Source organism: Salmo salar, chromosome ssa20, assembly GCF_905237065.1.
Source record: "Salmo salar chromosome ssa20, Ssal_v3.1, whole genome shotgun sequence".
NCBI lineage: Eukaryota > Metazoa > Chordata > Actinopteri > Salmoniformes > Salmonidae > Salmo > Salmo salar.
In genome coordinates this window covers 59,273,839-59,298,262 of record NC_059461.1, presented here as the reverse complement: position 1 = coordinate 59,298,262, position 24,424 = coordinate 59,273,839, and the positions used below count along the sequence as shown (strand labels likewise).

Here is a 24,424-nt window from a genome sequence, read left to right as displayed (position 1 = left end):
AATCCAGGATTTCTGGAAAACAAGAGAATTTACTGAAAGTTCCTGGATTTTTCAAACCCTAATGTGTGACAAGTCCTACCTGTTCTCTAATAACCAGTCTTAGCTGTACCCAAATACAGTGTTGAATGTGATCTAAGATACCATCAGGATGTGGTGCTGGTGTCTGGTGCGGGCCAGCTGATTGGAGATGAGAGCCTATGAATGGACGGTTGGCGGAACAACACTGACTTTAGACCAGCGTCTAGGGACCACTTCATCCTACTCAGATCTCTGGGACTGCTTCCACATCCGACAGGAAGAGTAGCGGAGGAGTAAAGACTCAGGAACAGTGAAGCAGTGTGTTTGACTCAGAAGGCAAACAACTCCTTCCTTTTCTCCTCTCTCCCTCCTGGTACAGGCCCTGCTTTCATTAGCCTGATGGCAGGTGTAAACTCGGCTTTCTTCTCTCAAACTACACAGCTGACAACACAGGAGGTTGGTGGCACCTTATTTGGGGAGGACAGGTACGTGGTAATGTGTGGAGCGAAATTGGTGGAAAGGTATCAACACCATCAAACACATGGTTTCCATTCCATTTGTGTCGTTCCAGCCATTATGAGCCATCCTCCCCTAAGCAGCCTCCACAGGCTGACAACTGAGGGAATGATTTCATGGTTAAATCTTTAATCCTTTCCATAAACATTTTTTACAGTCCAAATCACTCTTCTAATATCCCTCTGTTGTGATTTTGGGGGCTCACTTTCTCTTTCAGGTGTCCTCCAGTTGGCTTCTCAAAGGAGAGCAAGAGAGAGAAACAGGCCTGCATTATTAGTGATGCATATTATCCTTTTTATCAGGGGCTGGAGAGGGAACGAGATGGAGAGAGACAAACAGACCGAGAGGAAGAGTGAGGTGGTGTGATGTCGCAGTGTGGACATGCAGTGAAGTGGAGAAATGTGCAAATTGATATTTCTGATCAAAAGAGCTGTGGGATTGTCTGTGTGCATCTGGGTGATTGCGTTGGATTCTGTGTGTGTCTGAGAGCTGTGTCAATGAGCATGTGTGTGCGGTACGGGCGTTTGCTGTGTGATGAGGCAAGAAAAGCGTAGTGGTAGAAGGGAGATGATGAGTTCAGAGCAGCGGGGGCCCTTAGCTCCTCTGGGAGAGGGCTTAACCCGTCCCCTGCCACCCCTACTGCAGGTAAACCCTTCCCCAGCCTGGATGCAGTGACTCTCAGAGTAGAAACTAAGATATGTGGTCCCCCATTAGACAGACACACACCAGAGCTCAGGAGCTCCAGCCAGTCTACGATGTGGAACAACTGAGGTGAATAAGGCTTGGTTGATGTTTTGTGACTCTCTCTCACACACACACACAAGATACAGTACCAGTCAAAAGTTTGGACACACCTACTCATTCCAGGATTTCTTTTCTTTTTACTATTTTCTACATTGTAGAATAATAGTGAAGATGTCAAAACTATGAAAAAAACAGACATGGAATCATGTAGTAATCAAAGTGTTAAACAAATACAAATATATTTGAGATTCTTCAAAGTAGTCACTCTTTGCCTTGACAGCTTTGCACACTTGGAATTCTCTCAACCAGGTAGTCACCTGGAATGCATTTCAATTAACAGTTGTGCCTTATTAAGATGTGAAATGTCTTTTCTTCTTTAATGTGTTTGCGCCAATCAGTTGTGTTGTGATAAGGTAGCGGTGGTATACAGAAGATGGCCCTATTTGGTAAAAGACCAAGTCCATATTATGGCAAGAACCGCTCAAATAAGCAAAGAGAAACGACAGTCAATCTTTACTTTAACACACAAAGGTCAGTCAATCCGGAAAATTTCAAGAACTTTGTATGTTTCTTCAAGTGCAGTTGCAAAAACCATCAAGCGCTATGATGAAACTGGCTCTCATGAGGACTGCCACAGGAAAGGAAAACCCAGAGTTACCTCTGCTGCAGAGGATAAGTTCATTAGAGTTACCAGCCTCAGAAATTGCAGCCCAAATAAATGCTTCAGAGTTCAAGTAACAGACACATCTCAACATCAACTGTTCAGAGGAGACTGAGTCAATCAGGTCTTCATGGTCGAATTGCTACAAAGAAACCACTACTAAAGGACACCAATAATAAGAGACTTGGTTGGGCCCAGAAACACGAGCAATGGACATTAGACCGGTGAAAATCTGTCCTTTTGGTCTGAGTCCAAATTTGAGATTTTTGGTTCCAACCGCCGTGTCTTTGTGAGACGCATAGTAGGTGAACGGATGATCTCCGCATGTGTTGTTCCCACCGTGAAGCCTGGAGGAGGTGGTGTGGGGGTGCTTTGCTGGTGACACTGTCGGTGATTTATTTAGAATTCAAGGCGCACTTAACCAGCATGGCTACTGCAGCATTCTGCACTGATACGCCATCCCAGCTGGTTTGCGCTTAGTGGGACTATCATTTGTTTTTCAATGAGACAATGACCCAACACACCTCCAGGCTGTATAAGGGCTATTTGACCAAGAAGGAGAGTGATGGAGTGCTGCATCAGATGACCAGGGCTCCACAATCAACTGACCTCAACCCAATTCAGATGGTTTGGGATGAGTTGGACCGCAGAGTGAAGGAAAAGCAGCCAACAAGTGCTCAGCATATGTGGGATCTCCTTCAATACTGTTGGAAAAGTATTCCAGGTGAAGCTGGTTGAGAGAATTCCAAGAGTGTGCATAGCTGTCAAGGGTGGCTACTTTGAAGAATCTGAAATATAAAATGTATTTTGTATCTGATTTAACACACTTTTTTTGTTTACTACATGATTCCGTATGTTATTTCATAGTTTTGATGTTTTCACTATTATTCTACAACGTAGAAAATAGTAAAAATAAAGAAACCCTTGATTGATTAGGTGTCCGAACTTTTGACTGGTATTATGTCTAAATGTAGTTCATGATGTGTGTGAGTGTCTATGCTCGTTTATGGCCAACAAATCCTGTTGTCTTGTCGATGGTGTGTATTTGTCTGCCCATAATTTTGTTTGTTCGTGTTTGTTCTTTCAGACAGAATTGAATCAGACATTCAATGCTGTTACTGATTAGCTTCTGCTGATTGGTTTATCCAGCATCTGAGACGGAGCATGTAAGGGTAGGCTACTGATGAAGTGCAAGGTCAGTTTTTAGCCGCCTCAGCGAAGCATCTCAGGCTGTCAGACAGACCATAAAGAAGGTTGATTAATCAAACAGGAGATCAGGCCAGATTAATCAAACATGAAATGATTTATCAGTGGCTTGAGAGGGCTATTTATAACTGACAGCCCTTTGGACAATTATTTTTCTCTGTGTGTGAGAGAGACAGTGAATCAGTGGGTGAACAGGTAGTTTATCAGCCAGTCATCTCCCAGTTGATTGGGGTTTCCTCTGGACCTGACCCTGTCTCCCCTGCTACTGTTGAATCATCTCACTGGGGCTCCTCTCAGGACTCATTCCGCTGTCTAGCAGGAAGTAGGAACATGTTTGTCGCGTGCGCAGCCAGCCAGCCAGCCAGCCTGGAATATGAATATTCAGGCATCTTGCATCATATCAGTGTGTGCCAGAGAACACAGGCCACTGATCGCAGGAATACCAATGAGATGATGAACCACTCTCAAATTCCACTGGTGTGTGTGTGTGTGTGAGAGAGAGACTGTCACTGTTTGCTGACATTTTCCTTCCTTTATTCTCCTTATGGCTCTGTGTGCTCCAGGAAAAGGAATCCCAATCATGTTGATATGTTTCACTTTCATCCGGTACATCATTTGTGGGCTATGTCATCACACATTCACCAGTGTGAGGGAGGTCAGTGGGCTTTACTGTGGCCCAGGGTTGGGTTACTACTACCCAGTAACCCACAGCACATACAGGTCCTACCTGGCTTAGGGCATGGGAACAGATAAGGAGATACTGTCTGACTCACCCCTTTGCCATTCCATGGAGGCATCCACCAAATGTGTTTCAGGGAACGTCAATGATTTTCCTTCTCCTACTTCTTAAATATGGAGTGCAGAGAGCCAAATGGAGAGTAGAGGGAAGTAAATGTCAGCATTCTCGCTTTTCCACACACACGGGCGCGCGCACACACCTGCCACAGAAGTGTGTGTGTATAAAAATAGATTGGGGGTCAGGTAAGGGGCGAGAGGACAAGTGAATTTATAATGGAGGGCAGGCCTGTGGAGAGGAGACATCTACGGTATACTTTGAGAATCTCATCCATCTATCCTCTTTCGCAAACCTCTCTTTCTCAATCCTCTCTGTCACAAACCTCTTTCTCAATCCTCTCTGTCACAAACCTCTCTCCTTTTTCTCAAGCCTCTCTCTGTTGCAAACCTCTGTTTTATAGGCCAGGTATTGTCTTTAGGGTGCAGGCAGGGACAGAAGCTGGGGGTTTATTGAGTAAGCAGGTTTTTCATGGAGCTATGCTTACCTGCATGATTGCAAGTGTGTGTTTGTTTGTGAGGAGGAGCAGGTTTTTTTTATACCAGGAGTACAATGGCTGTGAGGGGTAATGGCAGGATGGTATCAAGATTACTGGTATGGTAAGCCTAGTAGTGCACTGCACTGTTGGGTGATATTGTACAGTGTTGTTCTTAGCCCAAGGGTGTGTTGTTGGGTGATGAACCCATCTGTGTTCTAAAAGGAAGTAGTCATAACATTATTTTACATCTGTTCTTAAATTAAATCTATTTCCTACATAACCCAGTGTATATAAGCATCCAGCTCACATTCTCTCATTGTCTCAGGCTCTGATTCTCTCTATCCCCCCCCCATGTCTTGCTCGCTCTCTCTTCCGCCCCATCTCTCTTTCATGAGGTTGTTCCCTCCCTCCCTCTCTCCCTACCTCCTCTCCTCAGCGGAGTGCACAACTAAAGTGTTTTTATGGCCAGTGTTGATTTAATGTCAATAGGAATATTCTAATTACTACCCCCAGAGCCATAGCATTGAGGTGGTGAGCGCCCATATGAGTGTAATGGCTGGTTTTACCCGATCCCTTAACCACAGTGTGTCTCTCGCGCGCGCACACACACACACACACACACACACACACACACACACACACACACACACACACACACACACACACTGCAGTACCCAACACCATATAGATCTCAGAAATTACAGGCCTGCAATGCCTAACGACAGGCATTCTATAAAACAGGTGCCACGCTTGGCATTTTGGTGTGTGTGTGTGTGACTTTGAAAGATGGGGGTGTGAATCTTGTTTACATCCTTGCTGTAATGTCTGGATGTCAGCACACCTCTGTACATTACAAGCTTTAACTCACGCTCACACACACTGGAAAGCATGGCAGACATGGTGCAGTGTGAATGTATTTCAGCACTCTTGAGTGAGTCTTGTTTCAAGTCTTAATCCTAATATAATCAGTCTACAAAGACAATTTCCTTCAGTTGTCTAGTTTCTTTAATGTGCCTCACCTTCTGTAATGGCCTCCTCTGTCCTCCACAGGGACATACACTGATCATTCTGAAGGGGTGTGTGTGTGTGTGTGTGTGTGTGTGTGGATGGGGTCATACTGACAGATGGCTGCTTCCTTTCACTGATTGTGAATCACTTCTCAATGAACATTTTCCTATCTTTATGAGTAAGGGTGCGTGTGCATTCCTGTCAGAATTCCCATCTCTTATGAAGAATGGATGTGTGTGTCTGTTTTTAGAGAAGTTGACTCCCCTGAATGTCATGATTTTCAAGGTGGCGACGGTCACCTTGGCTATTAAATACTGTTTATTGGCATTTAAAAGAGCCAACCACCTGTGCCCCTGGGAGGCGGGCTTTTGCATGTCATAGAGCTTAATTGTGCCGAAAGGACATGGAATTACACACAGCTGGCAAGGGGGGAAAGAACAGCCAATCGAAGGGGTTGCTTTGACGTTTGTACGTGTGTGTCAACACCGTCCTCGCACCTTGCCAAATCTTCCAAAACAGTCAATACCGAGGCTTTAATTCACTTCAACACACACACACACACACACACACACACACACACACACACACACACACACACACACACACAGAATAAATAGCATTTCATCTGTGGGCTTCATTCAGTAAGCTTCTTCTGTTGATGTTATTCACCTCCACTATCACTGGCCAGCGTTTTTACATCTCAAACCTCCATTCACTTTGAACTTTACAGCATTTCACACCCCCAGTCCACTCTGTCACCGAGCACAGTGTAGGCTACCACATCCTCAGTCCTCCTTTTGTGAAATATGAACATTACATTTGAATAGACTGGCTGGGGTGGAATGGGCTGTGTGTCTGTCTTATCAGCACCTGCCAGGAGTGCTCCCAGTTTGAATACCTTCCATCTCTGGCTCTTCTCACTCTGCCCCTCACCTTCCTTTCACCCCCTCACCCTCCTCAGCTCTCTACTCTCACCCGTCTCCTCCCTCACCTTCCTTTCACCCCCTCACCCTCCTCAGCTCTCTACTCTCACCCGTCTCCTCCCTCACCTTCCTTTCACCCCCTCACCCTCCTCAGCTCTCTACTCTCACCCGTCTCCTCCCTCACCTTCCTTTCACCCCCTCACCCTCCTCAGCTCTCTACTCTCACCCGTCTCCTCCCTCACCTTCCTTTCACCCCCTCACCCTCCTCAGCTCTCTACTCTCACCCGTCTCCTCCCTCGCCTCCTTTCACCCCCTCACCCTCCTCAGCTCTCTACTCTCACCCGTCTCCTCCCTCACCTTCCTTTCACCCCCTCACCCTCCTCAGCTCTCTACTCTCACCCGTCTCCTCCCTCACCTTCCTTTCACCCCCTCACCCTCCTCAGCTCTCTACTCTCACCCGTCTCCTCCCTCACCTCCTTTCCCACTTCGCTCTTATATTAAAGGGGCATTCCACCTCATTTTTACAACACAAACGGCAACTGAGCGTAAACCCTAAAGGGGCGTGTTTCAGTTAGGACCGAGGCTTTGACAGGCAGAGACATCAATCTCTAACAACCCTAATTTTAACAACTGAGTGTGGATTCCCCTTTAGGGACACGCATGCACAATATACACACACATATCACTCACTCACACACACACACACACACACACACACACACACATTGGTGGTGTTAATCACAAAGGAGAGATCAGAGGTTAGTGGTAATCCCCAGGTCCTACTGACAGATGGGTCTAGTATTAGTCGTGTAGAAGCACCCAGGCCTGAGGCCTTGTTCCCTGGCTCCGTCAGCAGTCGGTCTGGATCAAAGACCCGGAATGAGGAGAATTATTCTCAGAAGGTCAGACATAGCCAGCTGTTGCAGCTGATCAACACCTAATGACTAACAGACACTGGAGCTGGGATTGCTTCTAGAACCACAGCTGCTGTGGTTCACTGGCTAAGCACTGCACCATGACTGCCCTGACCGACATGTTGTGGTTAAGGTTCAGTCTGTGGCTTATCTGGGGTCAGTCTCTTTACGGGGGTACTTGCAGTGAGGGTGAACAGTACCTTTTCAAAGTCAACAGAACAGTTCCACCCTGATTTTAAAACTTCAAACAGCAGCACATGCTTTTATAGATAAGCTATCGCAGGTGGTCAGCAGTTTTCTGTGACGATGTGTTGGGAACTTTCAGGCAATGCACTTTAATTTTATTCTTTGGAAGCTGTAGCTGTGTGTGTGGACCAGTAAACTCCTGCATGGGGTTCATGCTCATGCCCTTCTTAAGGGTGCAGGGAAGAAAAGGGGGGGAAGTGTAGGGCACTTATTACATTGCCACGGATATTGGTTTTAAATGGATTCTAAACTCAGCAAAAAAAGAAACGTCCTCTCACTGTCAACTGCATTTATTTTCAGCGAACTTAACGTGTGTAAATATTTGTATGAACATAAGATTCAACAACTGAGACATAAGCTGAACAAGTTCCACAGACATGTGACTAACAGAAATTGAATAATGTGTCCCTGAACAAAGGGGGGTCAAAAGTAACAGTCAGTATCTGGTGTGGCCACCAGCTGCATTAAGTACTGCAGTGCATCTCCTCCGCATGGACTGCACCAGATTTGAAAGTTCTTGCTGTGACATGTTACCCCACTCTTCCACCAAGGCACCTGCAAGTTCCCGGACATTTCTGGGGGGAATGGCCCTAGCCCTCACCCTCCAATCCAACAGGTCCCAGACGTGCTCAATGGGATTGAGATCCGGGCTCTTCCCTGGCCATGGCAGAACACTGACATTCCTGTCTTGCAATCACGTACAGAATGAGCAGTATGGCTGGTGGCATTGTCATGCTGGAGGGTCATGTCAGGATGAGTCTGCAGGAAGGGTACCACATGAGGGAGGAGGATGTCTTCCCTGTAACGCAGAGTGTTGAGATTGCCTGCAATGACAACAAGCTCAGTCTGATGATGCTGTGACACACCGCCCCAGACCATGACGGACCCTCCACCTCCAAATCGATCCCGCTCCAGAGTACAGGCCTCGGTGTAACGCTCATTCCTTCGACGATAAATGCAAATCCAACCATCACCCCTGGTGAGACAAAACCGTGACTCGTCAGTGAAGAGCACACTTTGCCAGTCCTGTCTGGTCCAGCGACGGTGGCTTTGTGCCCATAAGTGACGTTGTTGCCGGTGATGTCTGGTGAGGACCTGCCTTACAACAGGCCTACAATCCCTCAGTAAAGCCTCTCTCAACCTATTGCGAACAGTCTGAGCACTGACGGAGGGATTGTGCGTTCCTGGTGTAACTCGGGCAGTTGTTGTGGCCATCCTGTACCTGTCCCGCAGGTGTGATGTTCGGATGTACCGATCCTATGCAGGTGTTGTTTCACGTGGTCTGCCACTGCGAGGACGATCAGCTGTCCGTCCTCTCTCCCTGTAGCACTGTCTTGGGCGTCTCACAGTACGGACATTGCAATTTATTGCCCTGGCCACATCTACAGTCCTCATGACTCCTTGCAGCATGCCAAAGGCACATTCACGCAGATGAGCAGGGACCCTGGGCATCTTTCTTTTGGTGTTTTTCAGAGTCAGTGGAAAGTCCTCTTTAGTGTCCTATGTTTTCATAACTGTGACCTTGATTGCCTACCGTCTGTAAGCTGTTAGTGTCTTAACGACTGTTCCACAGGTGCAGGTTAATTAATTGTTTATGGTTCATTGAACAAGCGCATGAGGAAACAGTGTTTAAACCCTTTACAATGAAGATCTGTGAAGTTATTTGGATTTTTACGGATTATCTTTGATAGACAGGGTCCTGAAAAAGGGACGTTTTCTTTTTTTGCTGAGTTTATATTTGGCACAATGACCCCCCCCCCCACTCTCTTTCTTATATATGCAATCTCACTCACTTAAGACCTGTACTTGACAGAGCTTTGACACATAGCGCAAACATGATGCTAGCCTAATGAAATTAGTTTTCACCGCTAGGCTAGCACTCTCCACTGCTAAGGACAGACCTCTGCAATGTCACTGTAAGGATATAGTTACAGTAGGCTACGCTACACCTCTGCAGCAAACCAACCTATAGAGCTGCAGTACATTCTGTCATGGTGCCAGATAAATGTACGTGAGGAGCGGTTGCAGACATGGGCCTTTTGCGGTTAAACATCATTGCTTTTCCAGCCAAGATGTTTCCATCCAAAATCGATGATTCAAGGTGAGAAATAAAATAAAAATAAAGAATAATCACTTGTTGTTTTGCCGAGTTTGACAGTAGTTTACAACAAAGTACAGCTGCCTTTCTGTGTTCCACTCCTTCATGTTGGACAACAGTGGCACTGGGTAGCTTAGAGGTGAGCTGAGACGAGTAGCCCCACATCTCCGTGTTCAGTCAAAAATGGACACACTCTTCCTCTGTAGCGTTCTATCCTCTGTCAGCGCTCTCTCTCTCTCTCTGTATCTCTGTCACTCTGTGTCTCTCTGTACAAATGGAGAATATATTTTAATGATGTACTTCAGTAAAGCTAGTCCACTGCCCCTCTTCTCGCTTTCTACTCCTCTCGTTCTCCGTTTGAGGGGGGGGGGTGTATTTTAATGATGAACTTCAGGTATGCTAGTTAACTCTCCCCCCCCCCCCCTCACACACACACGCACACACACTTTCTGTTGGAGAGACAGCAGTTAAAATCAGACAGACCCTTCCCCATCACTAAACCATCACTAAACCTGGCAGTAGAGAACCTGTTCAGTCCCCTCTCCCTCCCACAGTCAGCCTAATGAGACCTACAGTACATAACTCTCCCTGGATCTAATAACCTCACTGTCTGATGGATGTCTATGGTAAAGAGATCTGGCTGTTATCATTGGATGAGGGTGGAGGGGTTATTCGTTTGGGTTGGGCGAGGTATATGGTGTGGGAGGGGATTTGGAAAGTGTTCAGTTGGGGGGGAGGGTCTTCAGGGTGGGTGGTTTATATAAGGGGAGCTAGGGGTGTGTGTAAGGAGGGGGAATCTGCTGGTAGAGCAAAGCTGTGACATTCCTCACTCGCTGCTGAAGAACACTGGGAAAACTCTATTGTGTGGATGGTGTGCATCTCAATAGAGTAAGCGCACAAAGTATCTCATCAGGAGAGCATATTTGCTGCCTTTCCGTCGCTCTGCTGACAGATGCCTCTCCTGTGACGGGATCTGCTGCTTCGTTCTCTTGGTGAAGCGTTGCCGCAAGGCCAACTCCCACTACATGGTAATTCTGCTCATTAGGTAGGCTGTTATTAAGAGCCTTCTGCGACTGCTGTCCATGGGGGGCTTTTCTGTTGTTTTTTTTAAAATAACATTTTCTTTTTCCTTTTCTCCATTTCAAAAACAAATGTATACATACGAACAACAACTTACAGACACACACAAACAATGGCTACATCTCATCTGCCCCGACCCGCATGCTGCATTATAGTTTGCCACTTGGCCTTCAATTGTACCAATTTAGTTTCTCAGTCGCCCATGCTATTTCAATAATAAATCATGAGATTTTTCCATTGTGTCAATGGTTTTTAGTGTACGTTTTCTAAAGATGAGTGATAAGAAAAGGCTCTTTCTAACTGGTGCTGACGTTTTATGTTAGGTACAAAATATTGTTAAGCATAATTGAGAATACATAAAGTCTGAAACACAACTGCCAGTGGACGGTGTGTTAGAAGGATGTCGTTTGTGGCTATTGAACACCCCCCCCCCCCCAGCACACACACTAGTTAGCCGCTGTGATGATTAAGATGTCCCTGCAGCAGCAGAACTGTCGGCTGCTAGAGTCGCCCGTGCACACACAGCAGATAACACCGCTCTGGGAACGCTTATCTCTCTCTCTCACTCACACACACACACACACACACACATCTCTCTCCATCATCCCTCTCTCCATACTTCAGTCACCCTTTTATTCTTCTCTCCCCAGTCCTCCATTCCTCTCCCCATCACGACACAGCAAATGACACAGCCCAGATAAGTCCCACACACTTCTACCATCCCCTCTCTCTGTGTGTCTCTCTCTCTCTGTGTGTAAACCATGACTGCTGCTGTTTCATCTGTTTCCCCATCACCCCATACTTTTTCTCAGGCGACTGATAATATCTGGGTAATAGTAGACATGTTGGAATCCCAGTAGGTCTGAATTAGTTGAGTTTGGTGTTGCTGATCACAGTTGATCAGTGTGCAGTCAGTGGGACTTGGGGGGTCAGCAGGCTGTGGGAGTAGGACAGGTCAGAGTAGAGCAGGACTGAGCTCTTTACAGGTGTCCGATCATCCACCCTGTTACTTAACAGGATAACTAAGACTTATCCCTGTGTTTTCTTTGCTTATCCAGGCTTAATGGCTGTGTGTTCCCTCACATATATAAACACACACACATCTGCTCTTGGGATGTCTGAAAGGATAAATCGCCGTTGTTAACCCAGACAGGCCTTGTAATTCACAATAACAGTGTACTAAAACAGCTCTTAATGTGGTCATTACTGTCCCATGTAGTTCCTCCAGACAAAAGACCTCTGACCTCCTTATGATCCCTGCGGTCACTATGGTAACCACAGGAGGGAAGGAATGTCTGAGATATGTCCCCACGCAGCTCAGAGAGAAAGGCCAGAGAAAGAGGCCTAGACGGATATTCCACCCGTAGGCCTCGCTCCCAAAGCGAGCACAGAGGGGTTGTGGGAACAGCAGACAGAGGGGAAGGGGTCGGATACAGAGAGCAAGGGACCGTCACAGAGCGAGAGAGCCAGAGAAAGATTGTCAGGGAGAGTCGGAGAGAAAGTGAAGCGAGTTGAAATGTTAGGCAGAAAAAGTTTCTGAATGATAAGGCAGAAGATCATGCTCTGTCTGGGGCCCCTGACCTTGCGTATAAGCGCAAAGCCCCCTGTTAGTCAAAAATGCCTAATTAGCTTACACTAATATCTTTCTCTTTTGGTTTTGGCTCAGCTTGGCTTGGCTTGAATCTCTGGCCATGATTCAGGAAAGGCGGAGAAAAACAAGCCGTTCTTTTTGTCGTGAAGCGTTGCATATCTGTCCGTCAAAGGGTGTGCCGTTATCGCCTGGCTGAAATTAATGGCCGAGGATAGAGTTTCTCTTGCTCAGCTGTATTCCACAGCATGGCGGCGGGAGGGGAAGCGTGTTTAGCTAGTGGTGCAGATTCTCCTCCTCCTTACCTCTGGCTATTTATCTCCTGCTTTATCTGGGTTTCAGCAAGGAACTGAGGACAGCTAGGTCACCGCTACTGTAGCCTGTCTTCTCCCCCGTGTGTGTGTGTGTGTGTGTGTGTGACTACAGTGCGGGATCACACACAAGTTTGATGCTGTGTGGCAGGGCAGAGCTGTGAACATCACTTGGTTTACAATTTCTTACAGTTTACACCATGTATAACTCTGACTTCAGTATAGCCAGCTCACTGTAGCTCTCTCTCCCTCCTCCTTCTCCCAGGCGGCGGCTGACTTTGCCAAGGCCCATCTGTCGGAGGCGTTGCGTCAGCAGCTCCTGAGCTACGACCGGGAGAAGGAGAAGGAGAAGAACGAGAGCAGCGGTGGTCTGTCCTATTCCTCCATTCTGGAGCAGCAGATCCTGGCTCTGGACAGGGACATGCTGGACAAGCTGTCAGCCGTCTACAACGAAGCAGGTCAGAGGGCAGGGCAGCCATGGGTTAAAGGTCACAGCCACACCTCTGTGGGCAGACATTTGCCACTAATCTAGCAACAGTTTATACCTTAATCCTGAATTTAACCATTAGAGGGAAAATATGTACCATTGCCTACAAAAGAATGAATAGGCTATAATGTGTAGTGCTGACTTCACTGTTAGTTGGATGCTTCAGTCTTGAGATCCATGTTGTACCGTGACCGTAATTCTTTGTTTTGGATTGATTGCACTAATTTCTGCATGCTCAAACACTGTTGTCTGAGAAATTCACAAATGATGGCTATAGTTTGTTTAGGGACAGAGCAGAGAGTTTGTTGAAATAGCTGTGGTGTTTTTGCTAGTGAGAGCTAGGGGAAATGAAGCCTGTATAAATAGCTGTGGTCCAAGGGTGGGTGTGTGCTTGCTCGTAAGTGTATGCATGAGTTTGTTTTGTGTACATGAGTGGGGTAGGCTAGGGGCAGACATGCATTTCTCCTGGACTCCTATAAGGAAGGAGCCCATTACTATTGTGATGTTTGCTCACATTGGTTTGCTCATTCCTACACTTGTTTTTCTAGGAGCCCTAAATTGCTGCTTGCAAAGTATTTCTGACTTTGCTGTTCACGGTTGTTTACAGTGGGCTCGGGCTCCGGCCGTGCTGCTTATTCAGCTGTTGAAATATATCTTTATCTTCATCAGACGTAGTAATGGCCGGAGAGAAAGTGCCAAAGCCCACTCCTCAGCTGCTTCTCCTCAGGGTGGCTTGACAGATGGTGCTTTCAGAAAGTGTTCATACTCCTTGACTTATTCCACATTATTGTTGTTACAGCCTGAATTCAAAATTGATTACATAGATTTTTTTTCTCTCACCCATCTAAACGCAATATGACAAAGTGAAAACATGTTTTTAGACATTTTTGCGTATTTATTGGAAATTAAATGCAGAAGTATGTAATTTACGTAAGTATTCACAATCCTGATTCATTACTTTGTAGAAGCACATTGACAGCAATTACAGCTGTGTGTCTTTTTGGGTACTTCTCAGAGTTTTTCACACCTGGATTGTGCAACAATTGCCCATTTTATTGTTTTCACAATTCTTCAACTCTGTCAAATTGGTAGTTGATCATTGCTAGACAAACATTTTCAGGTCTTGCCATACATTTTCAAGTCGATTTATGTCAAAAGTATAACTCAGCCACTCGGCAACATTCACTGTCTTCTTGGTAAGTAACTCCAGTGTAGATTTGGACTTGTTTTATGTTGAATTCCCCTTTCAGCAGGACAATATCACCCAGTGTCTGGTGGAAAGCAGACTGAACCAGGTTTTCCTCTAGGATTCTGCCAGTGTTTAGCTCCATTCTTTCTGTTTTATCCTGAAAAACTCCCCAGTCCTTACTGATTACAAGTATACCCAAACTATTACGGACTACAATGGGAAGCGCAGCTGCAAGCTGCCCAGTGACGCAAGCCTACCAGATGAGCTAATTTACTTCTATGCTCGCTTCGAGGCAAGCAACACTGAAACATGCATGAGGGCACCAACTGTTCCGGTGAAATAATTCTCTCTGTAACCGATGTAAGATCTTTAAACAGGTCAACATTCACAAGGACGCAGATGGATTACCATGACGTGTACTCCGAGCATGCGCTGACCAACTGGCAAGTGTCTTCACTAACATTTTCAACCTATCCCTGACTGAGTCGGTAATACCAAAATGTTTCAAGCAGACCACAATGGTCCCTGTGCCCAAGAACACCAAGGTAACCTGCCTAAATGACTACTGACCCGTGGCACTCAAGTCTGTAGCCATGAAGTGCTTTGAAAGGCAGGTCATGGCTCACATCAACACCATTATCCCAGGAACTCTAAACCCACTCCAATTTGCATACCGCCGCAACAGATCCACAGATGATGCAATCTCTATTGCACTCCATACTGCCCTTTCCCACCTGGACAAAAGGAACACCTATGTGAGAATGCTATTCATTGACTACAGCTCAGCATTCAACACCCTAGTGCCCACAAAGCTCATCACTAAGCTAAGTACCCTGGGACTAAACACCTCCCTCTGCAACTGGATCCTGGACTTCCTGACAGGCCGTACCCAGGTGGTAAGGGTAGGTAGCAACACATCCGCCACGCTGATCCTCAACACGGGGGGCCCCTCAGGGGTGTGTGGTCAGTCCCCTCCCTGTACTCCCTGTTCACTCATGACTGCATGGCCAAACACGACTCCAACACCATCATTAAGTTTGCCAATGACACAACAGTGGTAGGCCTAATCACCGACAATGATGAGGCAGCCTATAGGGAGGAGGCTGTCTCATCAGGATAACAACCTGTCCCTCAATGTGATCAAGACGACAGGAGATGATCGTGGACTACAGGAAAAGGTGGGCCGAGCACGCCCCCATTCTCATCAACAGCTTCAGGTTCCTTGGTGTCAACGTCACCAACAAACTATCGTGGTCCAAACACGCAGTTGGGCACGACAAAACCTATTCCCACTCAGGAGACTGAAAATATTTGGCATGGGTCCTCAGATCCTCAAAGTTATACAGCTGCACCATTGAGAGCATCCTGACTGGTTGCATCACCGCCTGGTATGGCAACTGCTTGGCCTCCGACCGCAAGGCACTACATAGGGTAGTGCGTACGGCCCAGTACATCACTGGGGCCAAGCTTCCTGCCATCCAGGACCTCTATACCAGGCAGTGTCAGAGGAATGCCCTAAAAATTGTCAAAGGCTCCAGCTACCCTAGTCATAGACTGTTCTCTCTGCTACCGCACGGCAAGTGGTACCGGAGCGCCAAGTCTAGGTCCAAAAGGCTTCTTAACAGCTTCTACCCCCAAGCCATAAGACTCCTGAACAGCTAATCAAATGGCTACCCGGACTATTTGCATTTTACGCTGCTGCTAGTCTCTCTTTTATTATCTATGCATAGCCACTTTACCTCTACCTACATGTACATATTACCTTGACTAACCGGTGCCCCCGCACATTGACTCTGTACCGGTACCCCTTGTATATAGCCTCGCTATTGTTATTTTATTGTTGCTCTTTAATTTTTTGTTATTTAAAAAAATAAAAAAATAATAATAATTTTACTTCAGTTTATTTTAATAAATACTTTAACACTTATTTTTCTTAACTGCATTGTTGGTTAAGGGCTTGTAAGTAAGCATTTCACTAAGTTCTACACCTGTGACATGCGCCGAATACAACAAGTAAAATGTGATTTGATAACATGATGCAGCCACCACTGCTTGAAAATATGGAGTGGTACTCAGTATTATGTTGTATTCAGGACAAAAAGGGAATTGCTTTGCCACATTTTTTTTTGCAGTATTACTTTAGTGTGTTTTTGCAAACAAGATGCATGTTTTAGAATATTATTCTGTACATGCTTTCTTCTTTTCACTCTGTCAATTAGCTTAGTATTGTGGAGTAACTACAATGTTGTTGATCCATCCTCCATCCATCACAGCCGTTAAACTCCATCACTGTTTTAAAGTCACCATTGGCCTCATGGTGAAATCACCTGAGAGGTTTCCTTCCCCTCCGGCAACTGAGTTAGGAAGGACGCCTCTATCTTTGTAGTGACTGGGTGTATTGATGCACCATCCGAAGTGTAATTAATAACTTCACCATGCTCAAAGGGATATTCTGCTTTTTAAATATCTACCAATAGGTGCCCTTCTTTGCGAGGCATTGGAAAACCTCCCTCATCTTTGTTGCTGAATCTGTTTGTAATTCACTGCTCAACTGCGGGACCTTACAATTATCTGTATGTGTGGGGTACAGACATGAGGTAGTCAATCAAAAATCATATTAAACACTATTATTGCTCACAGAGTCCATGCAACTTAATTAAACAAATTTGTATTCCTGTACTTATTTAGGCTTTTCATTTTTAAATAATTTGTGAAAATGTCTAAACACATTTCCACTTTGATATTATGGGGTATTGTGTGTAGGCCAGTGACACACAATCTCAATTTCATCCATTTTAAATTCATGCTGTAACACAACAAAATGCGGAAAAAGTCAAGGGGTGTCAATAATTTCTGAAGGCACTGTACAGAGCATTCGGAAAATATTCAGACCCCTCCACTTTTTCCACATTTTATGTTACAGCCTTATTCTAAAATTGATTAAATCCCCCCCCCTCAATCTACACACAATATGCCATAATGACAAAGTTAAATCAGGTTTTTAGAAATGTTAGCACATTTATTACAAATTTAAAAAACATACCTTATTTACATAAGTAGACCCTTTGCTATGAGACTCAATTGAGCTCAGTTGCATCCTGTTTCCATTGATCATCCTTGAGATGTTTCTACAACTTGATTGGAGTCCACCTGTGGTAAATTCAATTGATTGGACATGATTTGGAAAGGCACACACAACTGTTTTTATATAAGGTCCCACAGTTGACAGTGCATGTAAGAGAAAAAACCAAGCCATGAGGTTCAAGGAATTCTCCATAGAGCTCAGAGACAGGATTGTGTCGAGGCACAGATCTGGGGAAGGGTACCAAACTTTTTTTGCAGGGACTGGGAGACTAGTCAGGATTGAGGGAAGGATGAACAGAGCAAAGTACAGAGATCCTTGATGAAAACCTCCTCCAGAGTGCTCTGAACATCTCTGGAGAGACCTGAAAATAGCTGTGCAGTGACGTTCCCCATCCAACCTGACAGAGCTTGACAGGATCTGCAGAGAAGAATGGGAGAAACTCCCCAAATACAGGTGTGCCAAGCTTGTAGCGTCCAAGAAGACTCGAGGCTGTAATCGCCTTCAACGAAGTACTGAGTAAAGGTTCTGGTTACTTATGTAAATGTGATTAGTTTTTTTTATTTGTAATAAATTAGCAAAGAAATCTAAACCTGTTTTTGCTTTTTCGTTATGGGGTATTGTGTGTAGATTGAGGGACAAACTATTTAATCCATTTTAGAATAAGTCTGTAACATAACAATGTGGAAGACGTGAAAAGGTCTGAATACCTTCTGAATGCACTGTGTATAGGGCGAGAGGGTATAGAGTTACATGATAAGGGGAATAGAAAGAAAGGGGAAGGAGGACAAAAGAGAGAACAAAGGGTTGGACAGAGACAAAGGGCCAGTGTATGGAACAGAGAGAAAGAGAGGTGAAGGTGGGAAAGAGCAAGAAGAGAGTAAGCCAAGGGACAAAAATAGGGATGGTAACAGTGATATGATAAAGGTGACAGAAGGTGATACTGAAAGGGGAAGCGTGTAGTCCTGAACTCATAGAGCGAGGGAGATGGAGCGCCATCCATCTTCACCTCCACCCATACTCGTTTAGCACCCACAGGACTGGGGGGGGAGCAAAGTTGTCACAACAGATCCAATGATGGTTTATTCAGAATGTAGGGAAGAGAGCTAAAGTATTCATGATAAGCTGGCGGTAAAGAATCGCTTCACACACTGCGATTTCAGGAATGCAGCACATGGAATGTCTCTGTCTCTCTCCTGGTATTCGGGATCCTGACATAACTTAATGTTCGGAGTGGGAGGTGGAGAAAGAGGGCGAGCGTCCGAGAGGAAGAGAACAAACGAGTGAGAATTCGGGAGAGGGTGTTCTACGGAATAAAGTTCTTTGCATGTAACTTATTATTCTGAGTGGGAGTTGGGGGAGAGAGAGTGATGGAGTGTATTATCCTATAGAGTGTACAGAACACTATAGTAGTTTATTCACAGCACAGAACCTCGTGACTCGGATGAGTGTGTAATTGAATGCGTGGCTGGTATGAAAAGGCCATTTAAGCTGTCAGGCTGTGTCAGTCCCATTCTACTGGAGGTCATGTGACATGATAGTAAAAGTGCTGTACCCGAGACCATAACAAGCTAACTCCCGGTCTGGGCGCGACAGTTGGCTTTTAGGTTACTCCTCCTGCAAGGTTACTCTTCCCACAACGTGCCCACTTAGTGGAGGCACTACCTCTGTTAGTAATTTAGCAGACGCTCTTATCCAGAGCCACTTACAGTAGTGACTGCATACATTTTCATATTGGTCTCCTGTGGGAATCAAACCCACAACCTTAGCATTGCAAGCGCCATGCTCTACCAGCTGAGCCACACGGGACCACTCTGCTCCCTTTTGACCTCCTACTCTCTGCAGAAATCCCAGCTGCTGATAGAAATCTATTGTGTGATCTGTGTCACTCAGTCCAGTGGAAAAGGCAAAACTAGCCTACCCACAAGCCCCATCTTCCTTCTGCTCTCCCATCTCTTCCATCCCTCTCTCCCACCCCTTCCTCTCTCCCTCTCCCACCCCTCCTTCCATCCCTCCCACCCCTCCTTCTCTCCCTACCTCTCTCCCACCCCTCCATCCCTCCTTTCCCTCCAAAGCAAGATGCCCTGTTGATTCTCAGACTGAGGTTTCAACCGGTCCCTCCTAGCACCATTATGTTCATTATCCTCCTGTATTTCACTCATCCCTTTGTTTGGACGACAGTAACAATGATTTAAGATTGAGCCCAAAGATAATCTTACCATAAAGCTACGCTACATAAAAAAAGTCCTGCTTTTGTGTTGCAAAGCATTAGTCAGCCATGTATTGAATTGGCTCTGAGTTTTCTGCCCAACTGCCTCCCTGAGTCTTGGGGCGGGGGGGGGGGGATCAGTTGGACTGGTAATTGTTTTTGATTGTTGTCCTTATATCTGATTGAGCGGGTAGATCATTTAGGGACTAAAGCTTTGAGCTTTTGTTGTTATCAGGGCGAGCAGAGTCCCCAGGACAACCTCCTATCAGATGTATCCCTCGCTCCTTTCATCCGTCCATCCATTGTTTATCTGGGAACAATAGATGGAAAAAGAGAATGAAGTGAGACAGAGGCCTCTGATGAAATGGCCAAGAGCTAAGTCTATTCAAACCGTCTTTTATTACAGTGAGTTATTTAACATTTCTTTGGCCTGGTATGTCTAAGAGGACAACTAATCTTTTTATAGTCAGGACCTGGGGTTAATAGGGAAAAGCTGATATCTAGACCAGCATAGGATGTATGGGGAAGCCATTTCTTTTGGACTGGATAGTAGATGTTTTTATTTTAGAAAGCGGGTAGACAATGGCATGGACTTTAGTGTGCTCACATGACTAATTGTAGAATTTGACGTGCCCAGGCCATGCCTAATGCTCAGAAAAAAGAGAGCGGAACAGGGTAGAGCCTAGCTAATTGAAGAAGAGAGTTAGCCTAGGTACAGTATGTTACGTTAATTGAAAACGTGAACTAACGTAGATATGCTAGGCTAATTGGAGAAGTCAATCTGTAGGTATCCTTGGCTAATTGAAGGAGTGAACTACCTCAGGTATGCTAGGCTAATTTGGAGAAGTCAGTCTATGTAGGTATGCTAGGTTTAATTGGATTTGTGGATGTGCGCAGGGTAAAGTTGAGCTAATCAGATAGTGGTATGTGTGTGCTAGGATGATGGTTTAATTGGAGAAGGAGAGGTATGTGTGTGTGCGGCTCGGTGAAACTTATTGGGGAAGGGTGCGCTTGCAGGGCAGTGCAGCCCATTTTCTCCATCACAACGGGAACCCGATAAAAAATAATTAGCTGGACGGCATGGCACAGAGAGGTGCCAGTTGTAGACCGGAGCAGGAGAGGATTAGACACACAGAGAGATGAAAAGAGAGCCATTCTAACTTTTGTGTTCACTCTCCTATCTCCCATCTTCCCTTTTTGTTTCCACTTTCTCTCTACCCCCGCTTTCCCTCTGTCTGCACCATCCTCTCTTTCTCTCCTCTTGCCTCTCTCATTCTGGCTCCGTTTTCTGTTTGCTTTGTTATTTTTCCCTCATCCAAAGCTATAAATGGGAATAATAAAATCACTGTCCTGCTGAGAAGTAATCTCATTTTCCCTTCACTCGCCCTCGACTTCTCTCCTCCTCTTTCCCCTTTTATTCACCATCTCGTGCTCTGCATCTCTCACTCCCCCCATTTTTCTCTCTTCCTACATTATTTCTTGATCAGCTTCAGGCGGCTCGGTGCGTCTTTGCCTCTAAATGATTGAAGCGAATGGAAAGAACACATCACCAGGGAGCTGGACCTGTTTAATTTCCTCACTAAGCCCTGAAACAGCAGAGTATAACCCAATTCCTGCAATGGAAAATCACAATCACATCACAAGTGTAGACATGTAATGTAGGCGCAGGGTAGAAACTGAAGGCAGGTTCATTCAATGAAATGGACCTCCCCTCACTCCCTCTCCCTGCCAGTCCCAAAGCCTCTCTCCTCCTTGGGGTGGTCCAGTCAGATGTCCCCATCACCCCTATGCCCTGTTCTGGGTTGTGTGGTGTGCAAACAGACAGATGGTCAAACAGACTGGTATGTTCTCACTGCAGGGCTTTGGATCTCAGATAATGGGCTTCAGTCTCAGCCCAGAGACTGGGAAACCAAACAAAGAAGGGAAAGGGAGAAGAAAACAACCCAAAGAGGACAACTTTTGAAGTGCTGTTTTCAAAGGGCTGTGGCTGTCTATTGTTGGAGAGGGTTTGTTTGTGCAAGCGCACGCTATAGCGCATGTGTCAAAGTCATTCCACGGAGGGCTGAGTGTCTGCGAGTTTTCGCTGCTCCCTTGTATTTGATTGTTGAACTAAAGTCACTGATTAGAGAGGAACTACCTCCCCTGCTATACAGTGACTTTGGCAATAGGATGTTCAAGTTCTATTCAAGAGTAATATGGTTCTATTCATCTTTCTCCTCCCCGTCCTCCCTCTCTCAGGTAGCACATGTCTGGTGGCCCTGCTGTCTGATAAAGTGTTGACGGTGGCGAACGTTGGCGACTCGCGCGGAGTGCTCTGTGACAAAGATGGCAATGCCATCGCCCTGTCCCATGATCACAAGCCCTACCAGCTCAAAGAACGCAAGAGGATCAAGAAGGCTGGTGAGCAAAAGGACATGCCTTAATAATTGGTTTAGGATAAGTTCTCTCCACCACTAGTCCTGATCTTAAACATTATACAGTTGAAGTCGCAAGTTTACATAAGCCTTAGCCAAATACATTTAAACTCAGTTTTTCACAATTCCTGACATTTAATCCTAGTAAGAAATCCCTGTCTTAGGTCAGTTAGGATCACCACTTCATTTTAAGAATGTGAAATGTCAGAATAATAGTAGAGAGAATTATTTGTTTAAGCTTTCACTTCTTTTATCACATTCCCAGTGGGTCAGAAGTTTACATGCACTCAATTAGTATTTGGTAGCATTGCCTTTTAAATTGTTTAACTTGGGTCAAATGTTTTAGATGGCCTTCCACAAGCTTCCCACAATAAGTTGGGTGAATTTTGGCCCATTCCTCCTGACAGAGCTGTTGTAACTGAGTCAGGTTTGTAGGCCTCCTTGCTCGCACACGCATTTTCTATAGGATTGAGGTCAGGGCTTTGTGATGGCCTCTCTAAGACCTTGACTTTGTTGTCCTTAAGCCATTTTGCCACAACTTTGGAAGTATGCTTGGGGTCATTGTCCATTTGGAAGACCCATTTGCGACCAAGCTTTAACTTCCTGACTGATGTCTTGAGATGTTGTTTCAATATATCCACATCATTTTCCATCCTCATGATACCATCTATTTTGAAGTGCACCAGTTTCTCCTGCAGAAAAGCACCCCCACAACATGATGCTGCCACCCCCGTGCTTCACGGTTGGGATGGTGTTCTTCAGCTTGCAAGCATCCCCCTTTTTCCTCCAAACATAACGATGGTCAATATGGCCAAACAGTTCTATTTTTGTTTTATGAGACCAGAGGACATTTCTCCAAAAAGTATGATTTTTGCCCCCATGTGCAACTGCAAACCCATGGTGTTTATACTTGCGTACTATTGTTTTGTACAGATGAACATAGTACCTTCAGGCATTTGGAAATTGCGCCCAAAGATGAACCAGACTTGTGGAGGTCTACAATTATTTTTCTGAGGTCTTGGCTGATTTCTGCTGATTTTCCCATGATGTCAAGCAAAGAGGCAGTGAGTTTGAAGGTAGGCCTTGAAATACATCCACAGGTACACCTCCAGTTGACTCAAATGATGTCAATTAGCCTATCAGAAGCTTCTGAAGCCATGACATCATTTTCTGGAATTTTCCAAGCTGTTTAAAGGCACAATCAACTTAGTGTATGTGAACTTCTGACCCATTGGAATTGTGATGGCTTCCCTGTGGCTCAGTTGGTAGAGCATTGTGTTTGCAACGCCAACATGGTGTGTGCAACGCCAGGGTTGTGGGTTCGATTCCCACGGGGGGCCAGTACAATTATTATTTTTTTAAATACATGAAATGTATGCATTCACTACTGTAAGTCGCTCTGGATAAGAGCGTCTCCTAATGACAAAAATGTAAATGTAAATGATACAGTGAATTATAAGTGAAATAATCTGTCTGCAAACAATTGTTGGAAAATTTACTTGTGTCATGCACAAAGTAGATGTCCTAACCGACTTGCCAAAACTATAGTTTATTAACAAGACATTTGTGGAGTGTTTGAAAAACGAGTTTTAATGACGCCAACCTAAGTGTATGTAAACTTCTGACTTCAACTGTAGATGAAACCACATAACTATCCCTGGTTCAGCTGTTATATTGTAGCTATACTGAGGGGTAAACCATGCCTCTGCCAAATGAAGATTAAAAATATATATATATCTATCTCAGGAGCAGTATCCATGACTACTCCCATGACCCTGATCTCTGATTATTATCTTAACATTTCCTTGATGACATCATAGCTTTATATACACTGCTCAAAAAAATAAAGGGAACACTTAAACAACACAATGTAACTCCAAGTCAATCACACTTCTGTGAAATCAAACTGTCCACTTAGGAAGCAACACTGATTGACAATAAATTTCACATGCTGTTGTGCAAATGGAATAGACAACAGGTGGAAATTATAGGCAATTAGCAAGACACCCCCAATAAAGGAGTGGTTCTGCAGGTGGGGACCACAGACCACTTCTCAGTTCCTATGCTTCCTGGCTGATGTTTTGGTCACTTTTGAATGCTGGCGGTGCTTTCACTCTAGTGGTAGCATGAGATGGCGTCCACAACCCACACAAGTGGCTCAGGTAGTGCAGCTCATCCAGGATGGCACATCAATGCGAGCTGTGGCAAGAAGGTTTGCTGTGTCTGTCAGCGTAGTGTCCAGAGCATGGAGGTGCTACCAGGAGACAGGCCAGTACATCAGGAGACGTGGAGGAGGCCGTAGGAGGGCAACAACCCAGCAGCAGGACCGCTACCTCCGCCTTTGTACAAAGAGGAGCAGGAGGAGCACTGCCAGAGCCCTGCAAAATGACCTCCAGCAGGCCACAAATGTGCATGTGTCTGCTCAAACGGTCAGAAACAGACTCCATGAGGGTGGTATG

The 24,424-nt window shown here is 45.4% G+C and overlaps 1 protein-coding gene across 2 annotated transcripts in view; it reads left to right on the top strand.

Moving 5' to 3' along the window:
• The window catches only part of LOC106580962 (protein phosphatase 1L), a 40,661-nt gene that overhangs the window by 10,912 nt on the left and 5,325 nt on the right, over positions 1 to 24,424 (top strand). Inside the window, exons 1-3 of one of the 2 annotated variants that reach the window (XM_045703697.1) lie at positions 10,386 to 10,633; positions 12,850 to 13,042; positions 21,790 to 21,951. In XM_045703697.1, coding sequence (XP_045559653.1) covers positions 10,631 to 10,633; positions 12,850 to 13,042; positions 21,790 to 21,951 — 358 coding nt within the window. In that variant the 5' untranslated portion in view covers positions 10,386 to 10,630. Of the gene's footprint in view, positions 1 to 10,385; positions 10,634 to 12,849; positions 13,043 to 21,789; positions 21,952 to 24,424 lie in introns of those variants that run through there. The other variant, XM_014162560.2, reaches the window with a different exon arrangement.